Genomic DNA, 19,802 nt, shown 5'->3' on the forward strand with positions numbered 1-19,802 from the left:
ATTTTATCAGATATTTGTCTGACACAAAGTCCAGAATTACTGTTGGTGAAAGCAACCGACTAAACTCATCACATTTGCTGAACATTCTATTGCTTGCCAATATAAATGCTGGTGTTTACCTGTTAAAGTTAATGGTTTATCATTTTTATGATGAAAATAGAATGGAAATAGAGAAATATCGCTCTATTGCCAACAGCCATTTCTGGACTAAGTACAACAGTATAGTAGCAAAATAATGGTTCAAAATGCAAATATATTATTTAGTTGCAGTCAAGTTTAGCAAAGTAGATTCTCCCACATCTAGTACTGTCAATCTCAGAACATATTTACACCAATATAAAAGTTTTGATCAGAATCCTGGAAAGTTCATGAGGAAAATTTTACATGTTTACATTTTTGAAGTGGATGGTGGGACAAGGCAAGATGCCAGAGTTCACTTCCCACGTCAAGAAAGAACCCTAAATATACTGTAAAATCGCCACTGGGTACAGAAGGGAGTCTAATCACATGCTCATATATCCTTAGGAGTGAGTTACAGGCTAGAACAGTGATGGGCAACCTCGGCTAATGACTGGGCCGCAGGAGTGGCCCTCCTTCATCTGAGTGGGCCACAAATCAGATTGTTCACGAATAATGATTCCATGAATAGGATTAAATACAAGCCGAACATTTCATAACAAATTATAGAAAATGTTTAATAGAACTATCAACAACTTCAAATGATAAAAACAAAATAAATATTTAGACTTTGGACGCAGTGGGTGTGCACAGCTCACACAGTCAATGTTGCTACAAACTGCACATGCCTCACTTCACTTGCCGTTGCCTTTCATGCCTATCACTTCAGTCAGACTGGTAAGAAAAAATCGACACAATGTGGCAACCCGGTGAGTGGGCAACGGTTAACCAAATGTCTCGTGGGCCACACTCAGAACCCAGAGGGGCCACATGTAGCCCCTGAGCCATAGTTTGCCTACCACTGGACTTGAATATAATTAAGAGGTTCAGGGTATTTTGTTAAGAGACCGTTAAACAGCAATTCACACTTCCAGTTCGCAGCTAAAAAAATGACATGTCAAGATTTCATATTTTAAAACTTTTACTGAAACAAATGACTAAAAAACATGATTGACAACACTTTTTTTCTTGGCAGCTTGTACTTTAAACTACAGAAAAGAGATTCCCCATTTAACGTTTTGCACAACTGTATTGATTGGACACTTTATCCTCCAGGAACCTGTCTAAAATTATTCTCAGCTCTTGATAGTTTGCTTTTTGTTTGCTTTCCCAGCAGGGTAAAAGATAATCCCAGAACTGCCTTACACTATGAGGGTTATGCTATAGATCGTTGCCTCTCGCTCTAAACCAGGCGAATTTTCCAGCCTTTTTCAAATCCTCACAAACTCAGTCCTATGAGCATGAGTTCCCACCATGAACAATAAAGTAAGTATTCTCTCTGTTAACAGTGCAGGCTTGGTTGTGTCTATCTCTTTCTCTCCTCACCTCCCAGATTGCTGCAGACTACACAAGGCAAAACTGCAAACCTATTGTCCGTCGGTGATATTCATGGGTTTTTAGGGAAGCCTGCAACCTAATCTCACAAATGGCTCCTTCTACCATCTTCTGCAAAGCAATGAGAAATAAATGCTAGATGGTTATCTTTGATCCTAATTCCCTTTCATTTTAGAAGTTAATGGATAGTTTTAGCACCACTGTTTACAACTCAATACCTATAATGCCTTTCTGGGACTTTGGGAGACTCAGAGTCTACTCACAGTAAACTCAGACTGAATCTTCCTTTGATCTCTAACCAGCAGTCACCTAGGTTTATTGCCAGGGAGCCGCCAGCACAGATCCCATGACCTGCTTCATTTAGCCTAAATTTAAGACTACAGTCCCAAAATATAATAATCATATGAACCAAAAGACATAGTCCTATACCATAATAATCTTGTAAACTTCACAACTGCGATATTATAAATAGAACAATGGAAATCTGAAAATGAGTAACAGCCTGCAATCTAATCAAGAGGTTAAGATGGTTTACACGTGGAATAAATGGAATATCAAAGAGTAATTATATGACAGTCATTTAAAAATATTATTTGGAAGATATCAGAACCTAAGAGAGCAAAGCTCCTGTTGTTTATAATGACCATCTGTACTCAGAGATCAGTCTTCAAGTCCCTCCCTGTTATATGTTTTTATTGACATTATCCCCGCACATTACAAAGGCATCTGATGCACACAAAGGTTTCATTAGTGCAATTTCCTTGCTTTCCATTCATTCCACATCTTGTCTCGGCAATGTTCCTACTGGAAAGATTCTTCTCCAGATATTTCCATGACTTGGCTGCACACAACTTTGTGTTTAAGGAAACTGCTCCAAGAGAGACAGGGGTAATATAGAACATGTGTGGGACTCAAGAGAGACCTTCTCTCACGGAACCTCCTGAAGCTGAGTGTACATTGCTCCAGCTCCCCTATCCTCTGCCTTTGATCTGGGTTTCTTGTTTTGGTTTGGGGGCTGGATTTTATTGTCCCGCCATCAGCTGTCAGTAAAGGAACTAACTGTCTTGTGATGGTTTGAAGCTTGCTCCCTGTAATTACCTCACTCTGGCAGGGAATGTGGATATAATAAGGAAATTCCTGAGCTTGCTGAATCTCCTGAAGTTTCAGGCTCAAACAGGCTGGAGCTCTTTTCTCCAGATAGAGATAAGCAGAGAAATTAACAACGATATCAAAGCACGGCGAGCAAGTGGGGAGGGAACCTGGAGTTCTTGGGGCCACGAGGTTTCTGTCAAATGTAATGGCACGATTTCATTATCATTGTTTTATTCTGCTCCTGCCTGGCATCAGCCAGTTTGAAGGATGTGGCAAAGATCCCTGGAAATCAGGAAAAATTGATTTTTGATGGCAGGGAAGTGGCACAGTTGTCAATCAGAGAGGTACAAAAGATTGGGAACTGGTGGGGAGTGTATTGAGCCCAAGGATCAGTGGAGGGTAGGGAAGGCGAGGAGGGGGGTGGATGAAGTGGGGGTAAAGAAGGAAGGATTGGGGGGAGGCGGAGGGTATTGAGAGTCCAGTGCTATTATATAAATACACTCTCTCTGCACCTCTGGAACTGGCATTGGGAGGCATACGCTACTGTATAAACACTCTACACATCGGAGTCGGCACTGAGAGTCTAGTGCGACTGTAAAAACACACTTTCTGTGTACCTCTGGAACCGGCACTGTGAGTCCAGTGCTACTGTTTAAACACACTGGGTGGGATTCTCTGGCCACGCTCGGCCAGTGACCGGAAATTCCTGCCCGAGGTGAATGGACCTTTACATGGTCTGTGGAATAATCCAGCCCACTCTCTCTGCATCTCTGGAACTGACATTGTATGTCCAGTGTTGGTGTATAAACACATTTTCAGCATCTCTGAAGCCGGCACTGTGAGTTGAGTGTTACTGTACAAACACACACTTTCTGCACGTCTGCTGCCTTGAGCAGGGGAAATGACAACATGGGGAAGGGCTCAGGGGTGAAGAAATTATGTGGCTTGCAAGTTATTCCAGACTTGCAGTGTAATCTAAGGCAAATGTGGCTAGTTAATGGGAAATCGGGAGGGCAAAGATCTGTAAAGGAGGAATCAAAAGTCTGCATTGATTAAAGGGAGTGGTTGACAATGAATGGTGAATTGGGCAATAAAGCATTGGAAGGCATGAGTCAACAGAGACAATTTTGCTGTGCTCCCATGTTCCTGGGGTGTGGGAGAGAGAATCAAGGCCATCATTGATCTGCACTCCCTGTGAACACAGTGTTGCAGAATTGACTGAATTTCATCACTAAAAGAATGGTAGAAAAATCCGAGCCCCCTAACTGAAATAATACATTAACCTCAGTTTCTTGTGGCTCTGCTCACAGTTACTTGGGCACTTTAACACCATTCTGGCCACAATGTAAAAGAGACAGCATGCTTTTATCAATCCCTCGTTACACTGTCTGGTTTAATCTTCATGGACTTGATCCCAGAATTGTTATAGCTGGAGATATAAGTTTGCAATTCTAACATATAAAATATAATACAAGTCAATTTAGCCATCACAAGGCCATGGAGATTAAAGCGGTTTCATTGATTGGGAATTGTTACAATGTAATAGGAGCTGGCACAAGGTACATCTTCCTATCAATGTTTTAAACATTCTATGAACTCTTACAGGATGGTGACACTGTTTGTACAAAGAGGAGAATGGTTATGAAAATGTGGCCTGAAATACTGGAGCCGGATTCAATGTAGTTGGTTTGAGTGAGAAATAAAGAGACGGATTTGGTATTGGTAACTGATTGATGTGGGTAGTGATTGGGTTGTAAAAACCTGAAGATCGTAAGGGGATGGAAAGATCGAATTTAAAGGTCTGAAAAAGAATTGGGTCAATAACTGTGTAGAGTTCTGGGGCTGGATTTTCTGATTCTGTGGCTATGTCCACAGGATCTGTCTGGGCTTATGACTACAAATTTGGCGCTGCCCCCGCACGGCCGGGTCCGTGGCCGCACATGCGCGAACCTGGCCTGTCAAAAACTGTCCCCCTGTAAGGCGCAGCTGCAGATAGAACATATGCCGCCATGGTGACAACCAGCTTCACCCTACGGGACCACCCCCCACCTGTCCTCCAGTCCCCGCCAGCGGAATGGCTCCCCCCCCCCCCCCCCCGGACTGTGGCGGTGCTGGACACAGTCCGCAGCCGGCATGCGAGGTCCCCGAAAGGTGTGAGCATACGTGTCCCACGCCATCGGGGACACGTCCCGTCGGGGGTGGAGCATCGGGGGAGGGCCTCAGGTGACATCCTGAGGCCATCCATTTAGCATGCGGTGTACTCTCCGAGTACTTCCTAAGTGAGGGGTCAATTACCAGGAGTCATAGATTTAAGGTTATTGGTAGAAGGATTAGCGGGGACATGAGGAAAAATGTTTGCACCCAGAAGGTGATGGACATCTGGAATTCACTCCATGAATTGGTGGTTGAGGTTGAAATCATTTAAAAGGTACCTGGACCTGCATCTAAAGTGCTGTAACCGGCAAGACTATGGACGAGACGCTGGAAAGTTGGGTTAAAATGAACAGCTAATTTATTTTTTCCCTCTTTCTTAGTTAGCAGGGGACACGGTGGGCTGAATGGCCTCTTTCTGCTCTGCGCTGTAACTTTTCTATGGTTCTAATACCATTTGGGGCACCTACATGCAATCGTTCTAGTGTGTCCCCCACATCCATCCAAACCTACACGAGGAAATGTGAACGACACAACTAAGGAATAACCTGAGAGACTGGAGTGCTGCACCAGAGAAATCTCCAACTCAGCCAGTTAGAATTGACTTTGGCCATTGCACTGTGTCTTTTAGGAATCAGTGGAAACAAGCATTTCAATGAGATCACAACTCATTCATTCAGCCATTGACTTTGTACCTGAAGGCACTCGATGCAGATTAAATTTAATAGAATGATCAACAAAAGGGAGAATAGGTTTGGATGATGCATGGAATGTATTTGATTATGAAAATGGCAGCCGACAAACTGGGGTCAGAATGTTAACTGTGAATGACTCAGGTGTGTGGGATATGTTGGTGACAGATTGATAAGTCTGATTGATTCAATGGCGCTTGTTCCTTGTAACTTGCCCACAAGGAGATCACACTGCTACGGCCGCAGATGGTGACATTATCGAGGTACGGGAAGGTAGCCCGTAATCCGTACTTGTCGACCATTCGGTCCATCTCCCGTTGGAAGACCGAGACCCCATTTGTGACACCGAATGGAACACTTAGGAAGTGGTAGAGGCGCCCATCTGCCTCGAACGCGGTGTACTTGCGGTCACTCGCGAGGATGGGGAGCTGGTGGTAGGCGGACTTGAGGTCCACCATGGAGAAGACTTTGTATTTCGCAATCTCGTTTACCATGGCGGAAGTACGGGGGAGAGGATACGCGTCCAGTTGCGTAAACCGGTTGATGGTCTGGCTGTAGTCGATGACTATCCGGTTTTTCTCCCCAGTCCGGACCACCAGCACTTGGGCTCGCCAGGGACTGTTGCTGGCCTTGATGGCCCCTTCCTTCAGCAACCTCTGGACCTCAGACCTAATGAAGGTCCGGTCCTGGGCGCTGTACCGTCTGCTCCGGGTTGCAACGGGTTTGCAATCGGGGGTGAGATTAGCATCAAGGAGGGGGGGTCCACTTTGAGGGATGCGAGGCTGCAGACAGTGAGGGGGGGTATAGGGCCGCCGAATTGGAAGGACAAGCTCTGCAGGTTGCACTGGAAGTCCAGTCCTAGGAGTGCTGGTGCGCAAAGGTCGGGGAGGATAAGGAGTTTATAATTTTTTTAAATCTTCCCCTGGACCGTGAGGTCTGCGATGCAGCACCCGGTGATGTGGACGGAGTGCGAACCTGAGGCTAACCCGATTTTGTGTTTTACAGGGTGGACAGGGAGCGCGCAGCGTCTTACCATGTCAGGGTGTACGAAGCTTTCCGTGCTCCCGGAGTCCAGCAGGCAGTCCGTCCCATGCCCGTTGAGGTGTATTTGCGTCGTCGTCTTGGCGAGCGTGCGTGGACGTGACTGGTCGAGCTGAATGGCCGCGAGCCGTGGAGAAGATCCGTAGTCGTCGTCGTCGTCGGCCGAGTGGGTGCTGGCAGGACCTTGTGTGCCAGTCCAGGATGGCGGCGCCCAGGACCCGCACGTGGAGTCGGGGCCCCAAGATGGCGGCGCCCAGGACCCGCACGTGGAGTCGGGGCCCCAAGATGGCGGCGCCCAGGACCCGCACGTGGAGTCGTGGCCCCAAGATGGCGGTGCCCAGGACCCGCACGTGGGGTCGGGGCCCCAAGATGGCGGCGCCCAGGACCCGCACGTGGAGTCGGGGCCCCAAGATGGTGGCGCCCGCAGGGCCCTCGTGGTTGCTGGGGGCGGGGTTAGCGTTGCCGACGGGCCGATCGGAGCGGCTGAGAGCGGGGGCAGAGATGCCCGGGGGCGGGGGGGGGGAAAGAGGTTGGTGCAGTACGCTGGAAGGGCCCGGAAGGGCCCGGAGGAGGAGATCCCCGGTCGCTGCGCGGCACAGCAGCGACCGATTTGGCCTGGCAGACCGACGAAAAATGGCCCTTCTTCCCGCAGCTCTTACAAAGGGCAGAACGGGCCGGGCAGAGCGGGTGAGGGTGTTTGGCGAACCCACAGAAATAGCAGCGGGGCCCCGCGGACTTGTCGGGGCGTCCCGCGGCGCAGGCCTGAGGGGGGTCAGGAGTGGCGGATGGCGGTGGGGAAGTGTGCCAAGAGGCCCAGGGCGCTGCAGTGCGGCTGGGGACATAGGCGCGGGCGTTTAAGTCGGCGACCTCCAGGGAGGTGGAGAGAGTCCGTGCCTCAGTTAGGCTGAGGTCGTCTTTTTCCAGCATCCGCTGGCGGATAGCGGCGGACTGCATCCCAGCCACGTAAGCATCTCTAATCAGAAGTTCCATGTGCTCAGTGGCTGAAACTTCGAGGCAGGTGCAATTCCTCCCCAGGACAGCGAGGGCCCGGTAAAAATCGTCTAAGGACTCACCGGGGAGCTGTTGTCTGGTAGCCAGCAGATGTCGGGCGAACACTCTGTTTACCGGCTTAAGAAATTGTCCTTTTAGCTTGTCCATGGCCACGTTGTATTCTTTTTCTTTCCCTATCATCGCGTAGGCCGACATGCCCACGCTGGAATTGAGAATATGAAGCTTCTGTGCCATGGTGGGGGGGCTGCTTGCGGTAGCCAGATAGCTATCGAAACACGTCAGCCAATGCTTGAAGATTTCCGACGCGTTCGGAGTTTGCGGGCTGATGCGGAGGCATTCGGGCTTGATCCGGAGCTCCATCTTCAAATTTCTAGCTGATTAAATTGATGTACCATCAATTGAACGCGAGACGAGTTGTTGGAAAAAAGTATGGCTTTAATCAGCTAGATGTTAGCCCTGCGGTCGATTACAGTATAAGGACGACCGCCGGGAGTACTGGCGGGGTTAACTCAGCCTCTCGACCAATCGGGGAGCCATCACATGACTTGTCTCAACCAACTGGTCGAGAGGCACATGACCGACCAGGGCCAATGGTAAGCCGGTGTTCTGCACCAATGGCAGGCAGCTATGCTAATCATACCACCACACCCTCTCACCTTGAAATCGTGACCCCTTGTAATTGACACCCCCACTCTTGGAAAAAGCTTGTTGCTATCCGCCCTGTCCATACCTCTCATAATTTTGTAGACCTCAATCAGGTCCCCCCTTAACCTCTGTCTTTCCAACAAAAACAATCCTAATCTACTCAACCTTTCTTCATAGCTAGCACCCTCCATACCAGGCAACATCCTGGTAAACCTCCTCTGCACCCTCTCTAAAGCATCCACATCTTTCTGGCGAACAGAACTGCACGCAGTATTCCAAATGTGGCCTAACCAAAGTCCTGTACAACTGTAACATGACCTGCCGACTCTTGTACTCAATACCCCGTCCAATGAAGGCAAGCATGCTGTATGCCTTCTTGACCACTCTATCGACCTGCGTTGTCACCTTCAGGGTACAATGGACCTGAACTCCCAGATCTCTCTGTACATCAAAGTGTTTAAAACTAGGGCTGAAATAGGAAGGACAAGCTACAAATTTGAAATAAAACCGGAAGCAGCTGGAGACAGGTGATGTTAACCTTGATGAAGAGGAAGGAAAGGTCATGGACAACGTGGCCTGACTCTTGTCTCCTTACAGAGACTGACTGAAGAGTTGTGGACTTTCTGCTTCCCTCGAGCCTGGCTCCAGGCTGACTGGTGGCATTTTGAACTGCCCCTCCCTCAGATCTGCTGCAAAGAGAATCACTAGTTAACCAGCAGTGAAATCCAAACCCTGCTATGCCCAAGGTAAGGGGGACAGTTTTCAGCCCCGGAGAGATCATATTTCCCGATTTTACCCACCCCTCGCTGACGGCATCATGTGGTTCTTGCCCAGAAAGGGCGGGAAACTCAATCAAATTGATTATCATAAATCTTAATATTATTAACCCGCTCCCCCATGAACCCCCTCATTAAATACTCATATGTTTGTAACAACATTTTAAATACGCAGTTCAGTTGCAGGGATCTCTCCAGGGGGCACAAAGTATAGCCCCTGGGAGGGAGAGAGGGACATTCCCGGGCAGAGTCCTGGCAATGCCCCAGGACAGGTTGGCAATGCCACTGTGCTAGGAAGCAATGTCAGGCACGGGTCCTGGTGTTAGCCCGATGGAGCCACGGGGTTCCATTTATGTGTGGTGGCAGGGGGAGGGGAGAACAGCCAACGAGGGGGGAACTTGCAGGCACAGGACGGGAGGGGGGGGGGGGGGGGGGAAGGGACGCTGGCGGTACTTCTGCAGTGGTGGGACGAGCCTCTAAAGATTGTCTGGAGTGTCGTGGGGATGTGGTGGTGGGGAGAGTAAAACTTCAGTTCTGGATTGGGGGGGGGGGGATGCGCTTTAAAGCTGGCGCCACAATCTCTTTGGAGCCAGTGCTGGCTCGAACAGGTCCCGTCCTGCCAGAGTGACAGCGTAAACCACACCCATTCATTTATTTTTCTTTAAAGAGGCTGAAGATCTGGGGAGAATATCAGTTTTCAGCCAGAAGCTGACACCAAGATTGTGCCCAATGATTGCAACTTCATCCAGAAGGTCTTCAGTGGGATCAGTTTATTGGATGTGGAATTTACTGACTTAAGGAAGTCCAAGTAAGGCCCCGGAACTTCGAGAGATGGCCTTCCTGTGGTCTTTAAAGTGCAATCTGAAATGTTCTAGTTGAAATAAAAATAATGTTCGGTAAATAGAAAGAATTCAGAATACATTGTGCCTTATTCCCAAGGAATCTGCATCTGCTGCAGTAGAACTTTGTCTGTGTTTGTTTTACTTACTGATCGGGAGCTGTGGATTTATCCAGGCTTAAAATGCTGGAAATAAATCGCTATTCCTTCATCAGTGATGGGTCAAAATTCTGGAACTCCCTATCTAAAAACACATTGGAAGCTGGAAGCACCATTATTACATGAATCGCAGTGATTGAAGAAGAAAGCCCAGATCACCTTCTCAAAGGCAACCAGAGAAGGAAAATAAATACCGACCAGGTCAACGATACCCACATTTTGACAATGAATATTTAAATGAGTAGAACATGGGACGGGATTCTATGATCCTGAGGCTAAGTGTTGGCGCTGTCATGTTTCCCGATGGCGTCAACATGGCCTCAGGATCAGCAATTCTGACCCCTACAGGGGGCCAGTGCGGCACTGGGGCGGTTCACGCCGCTCCATCTGCTGACCCCGGCGTCAACTGGGCTCCGCGAGATCCGCGCATGTGCAGTGGCACCGGCGCCAACGCACGCATGCGCAGTGGCTCCCTTCAACGCGCCAGCCCCGATGCAACATGGCGCAGGGCTACAGGGGCCGGGGCGGCAGAAACGAGGCCCCCAGCCATAGAGGCTGGCCCTCCAATCAGTGGGACCCAATCGTGGGCCAGCCCACATCGGAGGCACCCTCTGGGGTCAGACCCCCCCCCCCTCCCCAAAGGCCGCCCCCCCTGACCCTTCCACGCTGAGTTCCCGCCGGCTGAGAGCAGGTGTGGACGGCGCGGCGAGATTCGTCTTTTTTTTATCGACAGCAGCTCGGCCCATCTTGGGCCGAGAATCGGCGAGGGGGGGGCGCGTAGAGCGGCCCTCGACCGGCGCCGTGCCAACTACGCCAGCGCCAATGGCTCTGCGGAGAATCGCGTGCCGGCGTCGGGGTGGCGTGGCGCGATTCGTGCCGGTCATGGGGATTCTCCGGCCCGGTCCCATGGCATCAGCAAAATATTATCCAAATTGGCAGACATTGAAAGAACTTGGGCTGAATTTTCATCTCCCAGTGACGACTCATTTGTGTAGGACGGAAAGTGAGGCGTGAAGGGCTGATCTTTAAAATTTTCCCTTAGATTCCTGCCACTTTAGTCAGGCCGGCTATCATGGTGGGTGACGACCCAGCACCATTTAAAGTGATGTTGGTGTTCTATTTAAATGCCTGCTTTTTGTGTACATGTACCCATATAGTTGGGTGGGTTCCCTGAAGGCTCTAGGAACCAGGCCAGGTAGGTCAGTTTGGAGTCAGGAACCTTTTAAGACACAAGTTTAAAAGCTCTTGCCAATATCAACTGTGTTAATGTGGTGGTTTAATAATTATTTGATGATTTAAGTAGGTTTTCAATCCAGTGGTTTGATCTTCACATAGATTTAATGTCCAGACATCGGCTGAGCTTTTGAGGCACTATTTCAGCATGCATTAGGTTCAGAACCAATGAACCATATAATAACACAGGCAAGTACTTGAAACACTCATGAATTTTAAAAAAATCATATGTCCAACATTACTCTTGAAGAAACCATTAATCTTGTCCAAATAAACATACAGGCATTGGAAAACCACTTCAAAGAATGATCAAATTATTACAAATAATAAAGCTGCCAATCACACAAGGCTAACACTACTCTTTATAACTGGGTAAACAAACCTCTGCCGAGCTGAGTCCATTACTCAATCTCAGAACTCAGCCAAGCATTCATAATGAGGCCACCTGGCAAAAGAGATCCCGAGACATTTATTCAACCTACTTCTGTTGATACAGATGTCAGAGCTCACCTTTCCAAACACATCTGACTTGATGTTACGTAACAACTGTATTGTTATGCTACAATCATTCTTGGAATGTGTTGCCAATATAGCACATGACGGTCACTAGGAAATGATCAAAACCAAACTCCTCAGGGAAAAAACATGGTTCCCAGGAACTGATTGCTTTGGATGTAGAACAGAGAAGCAATCAGTGGCTGCATGTCAGGAAACCACAATGTCAAATCGGCAGATTTTCCAACTAGTGAATGCTTGCTTGTTGTCACTGATGGCCATAGCAGATTCCCAGTTATGGAAAGCAGCCTTCCAAAACTTTACCATATTTTTGCCTTGTTTGGATTCCCTCAAAGGCAGAGAAATAGCAATGGACCTCCATTCAGCAGCAATAAGTTCAGGAAATTTACAAACTATCCCAGTTTCACTAATTGAAAGATCACTCCCCATTGGTCAAGAGCTAAGGGAGAAGTCAAGAGATTTATGTGTACCTTGAAGAACGTGATACATACAGCTATAGCTGAGAGCTAGTCATGGAACCAAGAGCTGTTCCTCACAATTACAGAGCAACTCCTCACTTGACTATGGGAAAGCCACTACAGCACACATTTTTGCACACCCTGGGCGGCATTCTCCCTTACCCGGCGGGACGGGGGGTCCCGGCATAGGGGAGTGGCGCCAACCACTCCGGCTTCAGGCCGGAATTCTCCGCACCTTTGTGGGCTAGGCCTACTCCGGAGCAGTTGGCACCACGACGACTGGCGCCAAAACCGGGCTGGCCGAAAGGCTTTCGCCGGTTCACGCATTCGCCGGTAGTGACGGCAGCTGCAGTCACCACCGGGATTCTCTTCCGCTTCCGCCATGGCGGAGGTCGTGGCGGCGGCGGAGGAGAAAGAGTGCCCCCACGCCAGTGGCCCGCCCCCCGATCGGGGGGCAGCCCCCGGGGTCCGATCGCCCCACGCCCCCCCCCCCCCCAAGACCCCGGGGGCCCGGTCGCGCTGCCGATCCCGCCGCCACCAGAGGTGGTTCAAACCTCGGCGGCGGGAGAGGCCTCCCAGCGGCGGGACTTCGGCCCATCGCGGGTCGGAGAATCGCCGCAGGGGCCTCGCCGATTGGCGCGGATGTCACGCCGATCGGGGAGGGCGTGATTCCCGCCCCCGCCAATTCCCGGGTGGCGGAGAATCTCTGCCCTCAAAGGCGGGATTTTCAGCGGCCCCAGGCGATTGTCCGACTCGGCTGGGGGTCGGAGAATTTCGCCCCCTATATGCACACGTCTTACTGAGATGCCCAAGGAGTTAACCATCAACATGTCCGCCAACACAGTTGAGAATAAAAGGATTGAATGAAAGTAAATGCAGAGTGAAACATAACATTTAGAGCCAAACCGCTAAAGTCAGATAATGAAGTGAATTTGAAACATGATTGTCATGTTAGAAAAGCACGGTAGCATTGTGGATAGCACAATTGCTTCACAGCTCCAGGGTCCCAGGTTCGATTCCGCCTTGGGTCACTGTCTGTGTGGAGTCTGCACATCCTCCCTGTGTGTGCGTGGGTTTCCTCAGGGTGCTCCGGTTTCCTCCCACAGTCCAAAGATGTGCAGGTTAGGTGGATTGGCCATGATAAATTGTCCTTAGTGTTGGGTGGGGTTACTGGGTTATGGGGATAGGGTGGAGGTGTTGACCTTGGGTAGGGTGCTCTTTCCAAGAGCTGGTGCAGACTCGATGGGCCGATTGGCCTCCTTCTGCACTGTAAATTCTATGATAAAGCAAAAAATCGCCTGCGACAGACACCTCACCATTTTTTGTGACCAACTGCCAAGTGAGGTTTACAAATCACCACATTCTTCAAAACACTGAAAACATCACTTGCAAGCATTGAATCTAATTCTGACATCGAGATTTCAGATGAAGAGCAGGAGGTAATTGAAACAACATCAGATGTTAGATGGTATCCGAGAGAGAAAATATCCAACCTACCTACACGACTACATTACAAAGCTAACTATTTTCAATTGGTGAACAGATATTTTGTCTCATTGCATAAAACTAATGCATTGTTAAATTATTTGTTAGTACATGTAATAAATGAACATTCAAATTCGACTTAAGTTTATTGTTACAATTTTGGAAACAAACCATTGAAACACATTGGGTGCATGCACCCCCCCCCCCCCCCCCCCCCCCCCGCGGCATGTTCTGTGGTCGTGGAGGTGGCCTGCCATTGGCCGGGGGCAGGAACTTCCAGACCCACCGCTGTCAACGGGTTTCCTGTTGTTCGCATCCTCCATCACTGGGGAACACAAGGCAGGGGGGGTTCGCCATTGGCGGACCGGAAGATCCCGCTGGTGAGAACAGCTGGAAAATCCCACCCAACATCTCCCTCATATCCTAAGAAGGAGAAGGGTGTAGTGCATTGAAAATTGCAGTGTGCATTTTGTCCACTTGAGGCTACCATACACACTGTACCAGCAGAGGGAGTCCTCTAGTAAGGATCCATGTTTAACAGTTCATATCATTTTAATTCTAAATGTCTCTGGCTGAATATATAACTGTTTCTGATTCAAGAAATTAGGAGATGATTTATTGTGGAGGGATGATTCGAAAACTGAAAGCGCCACATCTCATCCAGAGTGGGATCCTTCTAATGATGCCATAGCTAAAGTGCAATAAGAAGTCTTACAACACCAGGTTAAAGTCCAACATCATAGCTAAAGTGATTCAGTATGAATTTGATGAACTCATTTGACTGCTTTCATTGTGGTTAAAGGTATCTTTGTACAATAAATGTATTCAATAAACCCTACCACATTAATTTAATATCGATTACCAACATTATTTTACTCACATTTCAAAATGTGATCAGACATGGTTCACATTTTATACTTTAAGATGACCCCCATTTTATAGTTCGACTTGCATGCCGTCAGCTACGGCAGTGGAGGTAATTTGAATTTTATGCCCTGGTGTAAAATGGATGACGGCAAGTTGACAGCCCACTTTATCGCTCTCCCAGATGAATTCAGATGTGCAACAGGCTGTCAACGCACTATCCTAGTTTCGCACAAAGTCAATATCACCACCAATCAATGTGTACAATAAATGTTAAATCGGACAACAGATCAGCTGATTGTATATAAAAACATCTTTCGCAAGACTTTCCACCCACAGGTTTTTTAAATATCACTTTGAAACTAAAATATTTGAAGGAACAGAAGATGCAGAGGTTATCATTCAGAGCTGTTAGGGCTGACAAAAGCCATGGCGAATGTGGCATCATTTTGCCTCTCTCCTCACTCTCCCTTAACCTCTTCCTCACCTACAAACAGCAAATGGTATTGACCTACCAAATATGTGGCCATTGTCTGCAAGGTTCTTGTTCCTGGAAAGAAGTTCATAGGTGCCCAGATAGGGGGAGACAACTAACTGCACCAGTCGCTCCAGCTGGTCGTATTCCTCACTTGGGCCTTTAGGCTCATGGGCTCCCTGGCAAAAGAAGCATCAACAAATGCACCATTTGAAGAAGGTTTGAATATTTACTGGTAAGCACACTATATGTTTTCAGGATAACGGTTCCTATTTATCTTTCCTCACTTGCAGCTGCATCGAGTCTCTGTGCCATAGCGGTTAGACCTGATTGGCTGTCTCTACCGTTGCTGTGGAGATTAATGAGCAGCAGGAGCTTCTTGAATGGTACACGGTGGCTTTTCCGTTCCTCCTGTCTGACCAAGCCCCATCCTTGATAATTCTCCACACCAGCAGGAGTGAGACAAGGGCCTCAGCGGGAATTGTGGAACAGTTGTTGCAAACTCACAGCCAAACACTTGCCCTGCCACACAGATAGATTCATAGACTCTAAAGGTGTCCTTGGGTTTGGGAAGAGTGCAGGATTATAATTCTGAGAGGATCAGTCGTGATTACATTGAATGATGAAGCAGGCTCGAAGGGCCAAATGGCCTACTTCTACTTCTATTTTCTATATTTTCCTTTAAAGTGCTGTCTAGTTGAGCCCCTCTTGAAGAAATTGGAATTAAAGTGACACACAATTTCAGACCTGCTCCAAGGATTGAGATTGATAGTGTGAGGAACCAATTATAATTTGATACACGTACTTGCACATGAAATTTTTCAAATCATAGCTCTTTGAACATATCAAAGTTCCAGGAAACATGTAAAGGAACTGTAGTGTGAATGACTGTCTCTTATACTATATATGAGTAGGGTTGAGTGACCGAGGACCTAATTTTTGAGATGCACTGCCTGATGTGGCACTGAGCCATGGAGAACAGGAAGATCCCATACTCAATTTCTTAACTGTGTCAGGTTTAGCTTGGCATAGACAGAGGCATCATGACACGTTGGCAGGATAGAAACTTCACATGTCACAACCTTTTAAAATAGTAATGGTGTCATTCCTTTCATCAAATTATACCTGGAGCCCACTCCAATAAATACCCCTCCAGGGGACCCTCTGAAATAAATACATCCCTCCAGGACTCTCCAATATAGACCTTTTCTGGGACTCCCTTCAATAACTGTCCTACTCTTGCTCCTATATTCTATGCTTCTAGATTTCTCTCTTTAAATGACTCTCTCGAATAATTTCTTCCCTTCACCCAGGCTCATTTGTCAGACATTAGAGGAAGTCTTTAAGGAAGTGTTAACAATACACTTAGAAAAGCACAGTGTGATCAGAATAAGTCAATATGGTTTTACTAGCATGGACTAAAGTTTGACAAATGTATTAGTTTTTTGAGGATTTACGTAGCAGGGTGGATAAAGGGGAATCAGTAGATGTAATATACACAGATTTCCACAAGGCATATAATAAGATGTCACACAAAAGGTTAATGGGCAAGATACTGGCTGATGGAGTTGGGGATAGTATTTAGCATGAATAGAAGATTGGTTAACGGAGAGAAAACAGAGAGTGGACAAGTTAGCTGAATGAGAAAGAATATGGTAGAGTATAATGTGGTGAAGTGTGAGGTTATTCACTTTGATTGAAAGGACAGAAAAGTAGAATATTTGTTTCAAGGTGAGAAGCTTGTTGCTTGTGGATCTGCAGTCACATATCCAGGTCAGGACAGTGATGTAGAGGATGTGGGTCTATGTACAGTGAAGCAGGGAGTGTGCGTTTGTGTATAGTGATGTAGGGGGTGTGGGTTTGTGTACATTGATGTAAGGGGTGTGGGTTTGTGTACAGCGGTGTGGGTTTGTGTCCAGTGATATAGAGGATGAGTGTTTGTGTACAGCAATGGAGAGGGTGTGGGTTTGTGTACAGCAATGGAGAGGGTGTGGGTTTGTGTACAGCGATGTAGACGGTGTGGGTTTGTGTACATTGATGTAGACGGTGTGGGTTTGTGTACAGCGATGTAGACAGTGTGGGTTTGTGTACAGCGATGTCGAGGGTGTGGGTTTGTGTACAGTGATGTCGAGGGTGTGGGTTTGTCTACAGTGATGTAGAGGGTGTGGGTTTGTGTACAGTGATGTAGGGGCTGTGGGTTTGTGTACAATGATGTCGAGGGTGTGGGTTTGTGTACAGTGATGTAGGGGGTATGGGTTTGTGTACAATGATGTCGAGGGTGTGGATTTGTGTACAGTGATGTCAAGGATGTGGGTTTGTGTATAGTGATGTAGGGGGTGTGGATTTGTGTACAGTGATGTCGAGGGTGTGGGTTTGTGTACAGTGATGTAGAGGGTGTGGGTTTGTGTACAGTGATGTCGAGGGTGTGGGTCTGTGTACAGTGATGTAGAGGGTGTGGGTTTGTGTACAGTTTTGTAGGGGGTGTGGGTTTGTGTACAGTGATGTCGAGGGTGTGGGTTTGTGTACAGTGATGTCGAAAGTGTGGGTTTCTGTACAGTGATGTCGAGGGTGTGGGTTTGTGTACAGTGATGTAGGGGTTGTGAGTTTCTGAACAGTGATGTTGAGGGTGTGAGTTTGTGTACAGTGATGTCGAAAGTGTGGGTTTCTGTACAGTGATGTTGAGGGTGTGGATTTGTGTACAGTGATGTCGAGGGTGTGGGTTTGTGTACAGTGATGTAGGGGGTGTGGATTTGTGTACAGTGATGTAGAAGGTGTGGGTTTATGTACAGTGATGTAGAGGATGTGGATTTGTGTACAGTGATGTCGAAGGTGTGGGTTTGAGTACAGTGATGTTGAGGGTGTGGGTTTGTGTACAGTGATGTTGAAGGTGTGGGTTTGTGTACAGTGATGTCGAGGGTGTGGGTTTGTGTACAGTGATGTCGAAGGTGTGGGTTTGTGTAGTGATGTCGAAGGTGTGGGTTTGTGTAAAGTGATGTAGAGGGTGTGGGTTTGTGTACAGTGATGTAGACGGTGTGGGTTTGTGTTTGTGTACAGCGATGTAGACGGTGTGGGTTTGTGTTTGTGTACAGCGATGTAGACGGTGTGGGTTTGTGTACAGCGATGTAGATGGTGTGGGTTTATGTACAGCGATGTCAAGGGTGTGGGTTTGTGCACAGCGATGTAGACGGTGTGGGTTTGTGTACACTGATGTAGACAGTGTGGGTTTGTGTACAGCGATGTAGACAGTGTGGGTTTGTGTACAGTGATGTAGGGAGTGTGGGTTTGTGTACAGTGATGTTGAGGGTCTGTGTACAGTGATGTACGGGTGAGGGTTTGTGTACAGTGATGTTGAGGGTGTGGGTTTGTGTACAGTGATGTCGAGGGTGTGGATTTGTGTACAGTGATATCGAGGATGTGGGTTTGTGTACAGTGATGTAGGGGGTGTGGTTTTGTGTACAGTGATATCGAGGATGTGGGTTTGTGTACAGTGATGTAGGGGGTGTGGTTTTGTGTACACTGATGTCGAGGATGTGGGTTTGTGTACTGTAATGTCCAGGGTGTGGGTTTGTGTACAGTGATGTAGGGGGTATGGGTTTGTGTACAGCGGTGTTGAAGGTGTGGGTTTGTGTACAGTGATGTAGAGGATGTGGATTTGTGTACAGTGATGTCGAAGGTCTGTGTTTGTGTACAGTGATGTCGAAGGTGTGGGTTTGTGTACAGCGATGTAGAGGGTGTGGGTTTGTGTACAGTAATGTTGAAGGTGTGGGTTTGTGTAGTGATGTCGAAGGTGTGGGTTTGTGTACAGTGATGTAGGGGGTGTGGGTTTGTGTAGTGATGTCGAAGGTGTGGGTTTGTGTACAGTGATGTCGAGGGTGTGGGTTTGTGTACAGTGATGTCGAGGGTGTGGGTTTGTGTACAGTGATGTCGTGTGGGTTTGTGTACAGTGATGTCGAGGGTGTGGGTTTGTGTACAGTGATGTCGTGTGGGTTTGTGTACAGTGATGTCGAGGGTGTGGGTTTGTGTACAGTGATGTCGAGGGTGTGGGTTTGTGTACAGTGATGTAGGGGGTGTGGGTTTGTGTACAGTGATGTCGAGGGTGTGGGTTTGTGTACAGTGATGTCGAGGGTGTGGGTTTGTGTACAGTAATGTCGAGGGTGTGGGTTTGTGTACAGTGATGTAGGCGACCTAAGCTAGCAGCCCAGTGAGTGTGATTTGAAATCCCACCATAGCAAGCAGTATATCTGGTGATTTGTGACCTGGCACCAGAAATTAGATAACCAGCAAAGCTGTAGCTGTGTTCTAAAACGAACAACTAATGCACTGGGAAAGGCTCACCTCTACCTGAGTTAGCACATTACCCCTGTCCCACATTATGCGGTTGACTCTTACTACATTCTGTTTGCAGAACTAGGAATGGACAACAAATACAGTTTGCAAGTGCTACCCATAACCTCAGAACAAATTAAAAATAATTCCTTGGCAACCTCCGTGTTATCCGCTCTTCCTCCCTACACTTCCACCACCCTCCAAGGGTCAGTTCTCTGAGATGTTTCATGTTAGTCACTTCCTCCTGCATGTCTGACACAGCCTTCATCGAGCTCTCTGTCACTTTTCCACTTCCTGCGTCTACACGAGAACATTTACAAATACCCACTTTCAGAATCAACAATGTTCAGACTGATGAGGTATCTTTTGATTCACTTCAAAGCAGAGTCTAGCGCAATGATTCTCAACATAAGGAGTGCTTGCTTCCAAAAAATGTTATAATTTAACAGCCTTTTCTTTCTTTGCTTCCTCGGTTTATATCTATTTAACCAACGAAGTCACCTCGAGGGTTATTGAGCCAGAGAGTCT

General features: G+C 47.7%; 1 protein-coding gene across 4 annotated transcripts in view; it reads right to left on the minus strand.

Annotated features, from left to right (window-relative positions):
- LOC119971624 (proline-rich protein 5-like) overlaps nt 1–19,802 on the minus strand; it is a 148,227-nt gene that overhangs the window by 11,487 nt on the left and 116,938 nt on the right. For all 4 annotated transcript variants that reach the window (XM_038807426.1, XM_038807424.1, XM_038807425.1 and 1 more), the window contains one exon: nt 14,989–15,127. In XM_038807426.1, coding sequence (XP_038663354.1) covers nt 14,989–15,127 — 139 coding nt within the window. The remainder of the gene's footprint in view (nt 1–14,988; nt 15,128–19,802) is intronic.

The sequence above is a fragment of the Scyliorhinus canicula genome, chromosome 9 (assembly GCF_902713615.1).
Source record: "Scyliorhinus canicula chromosome 9, sScyCan1.1, whole genome shotgun sequence".
Taxonomy (NCBI): Eukaryota; Metazoa; Chordata; class Chondrichthyes; order Carcharhiniformes; family Scyliorhinidae; genus Scyliorhinus; species Scyliorhinus canicula.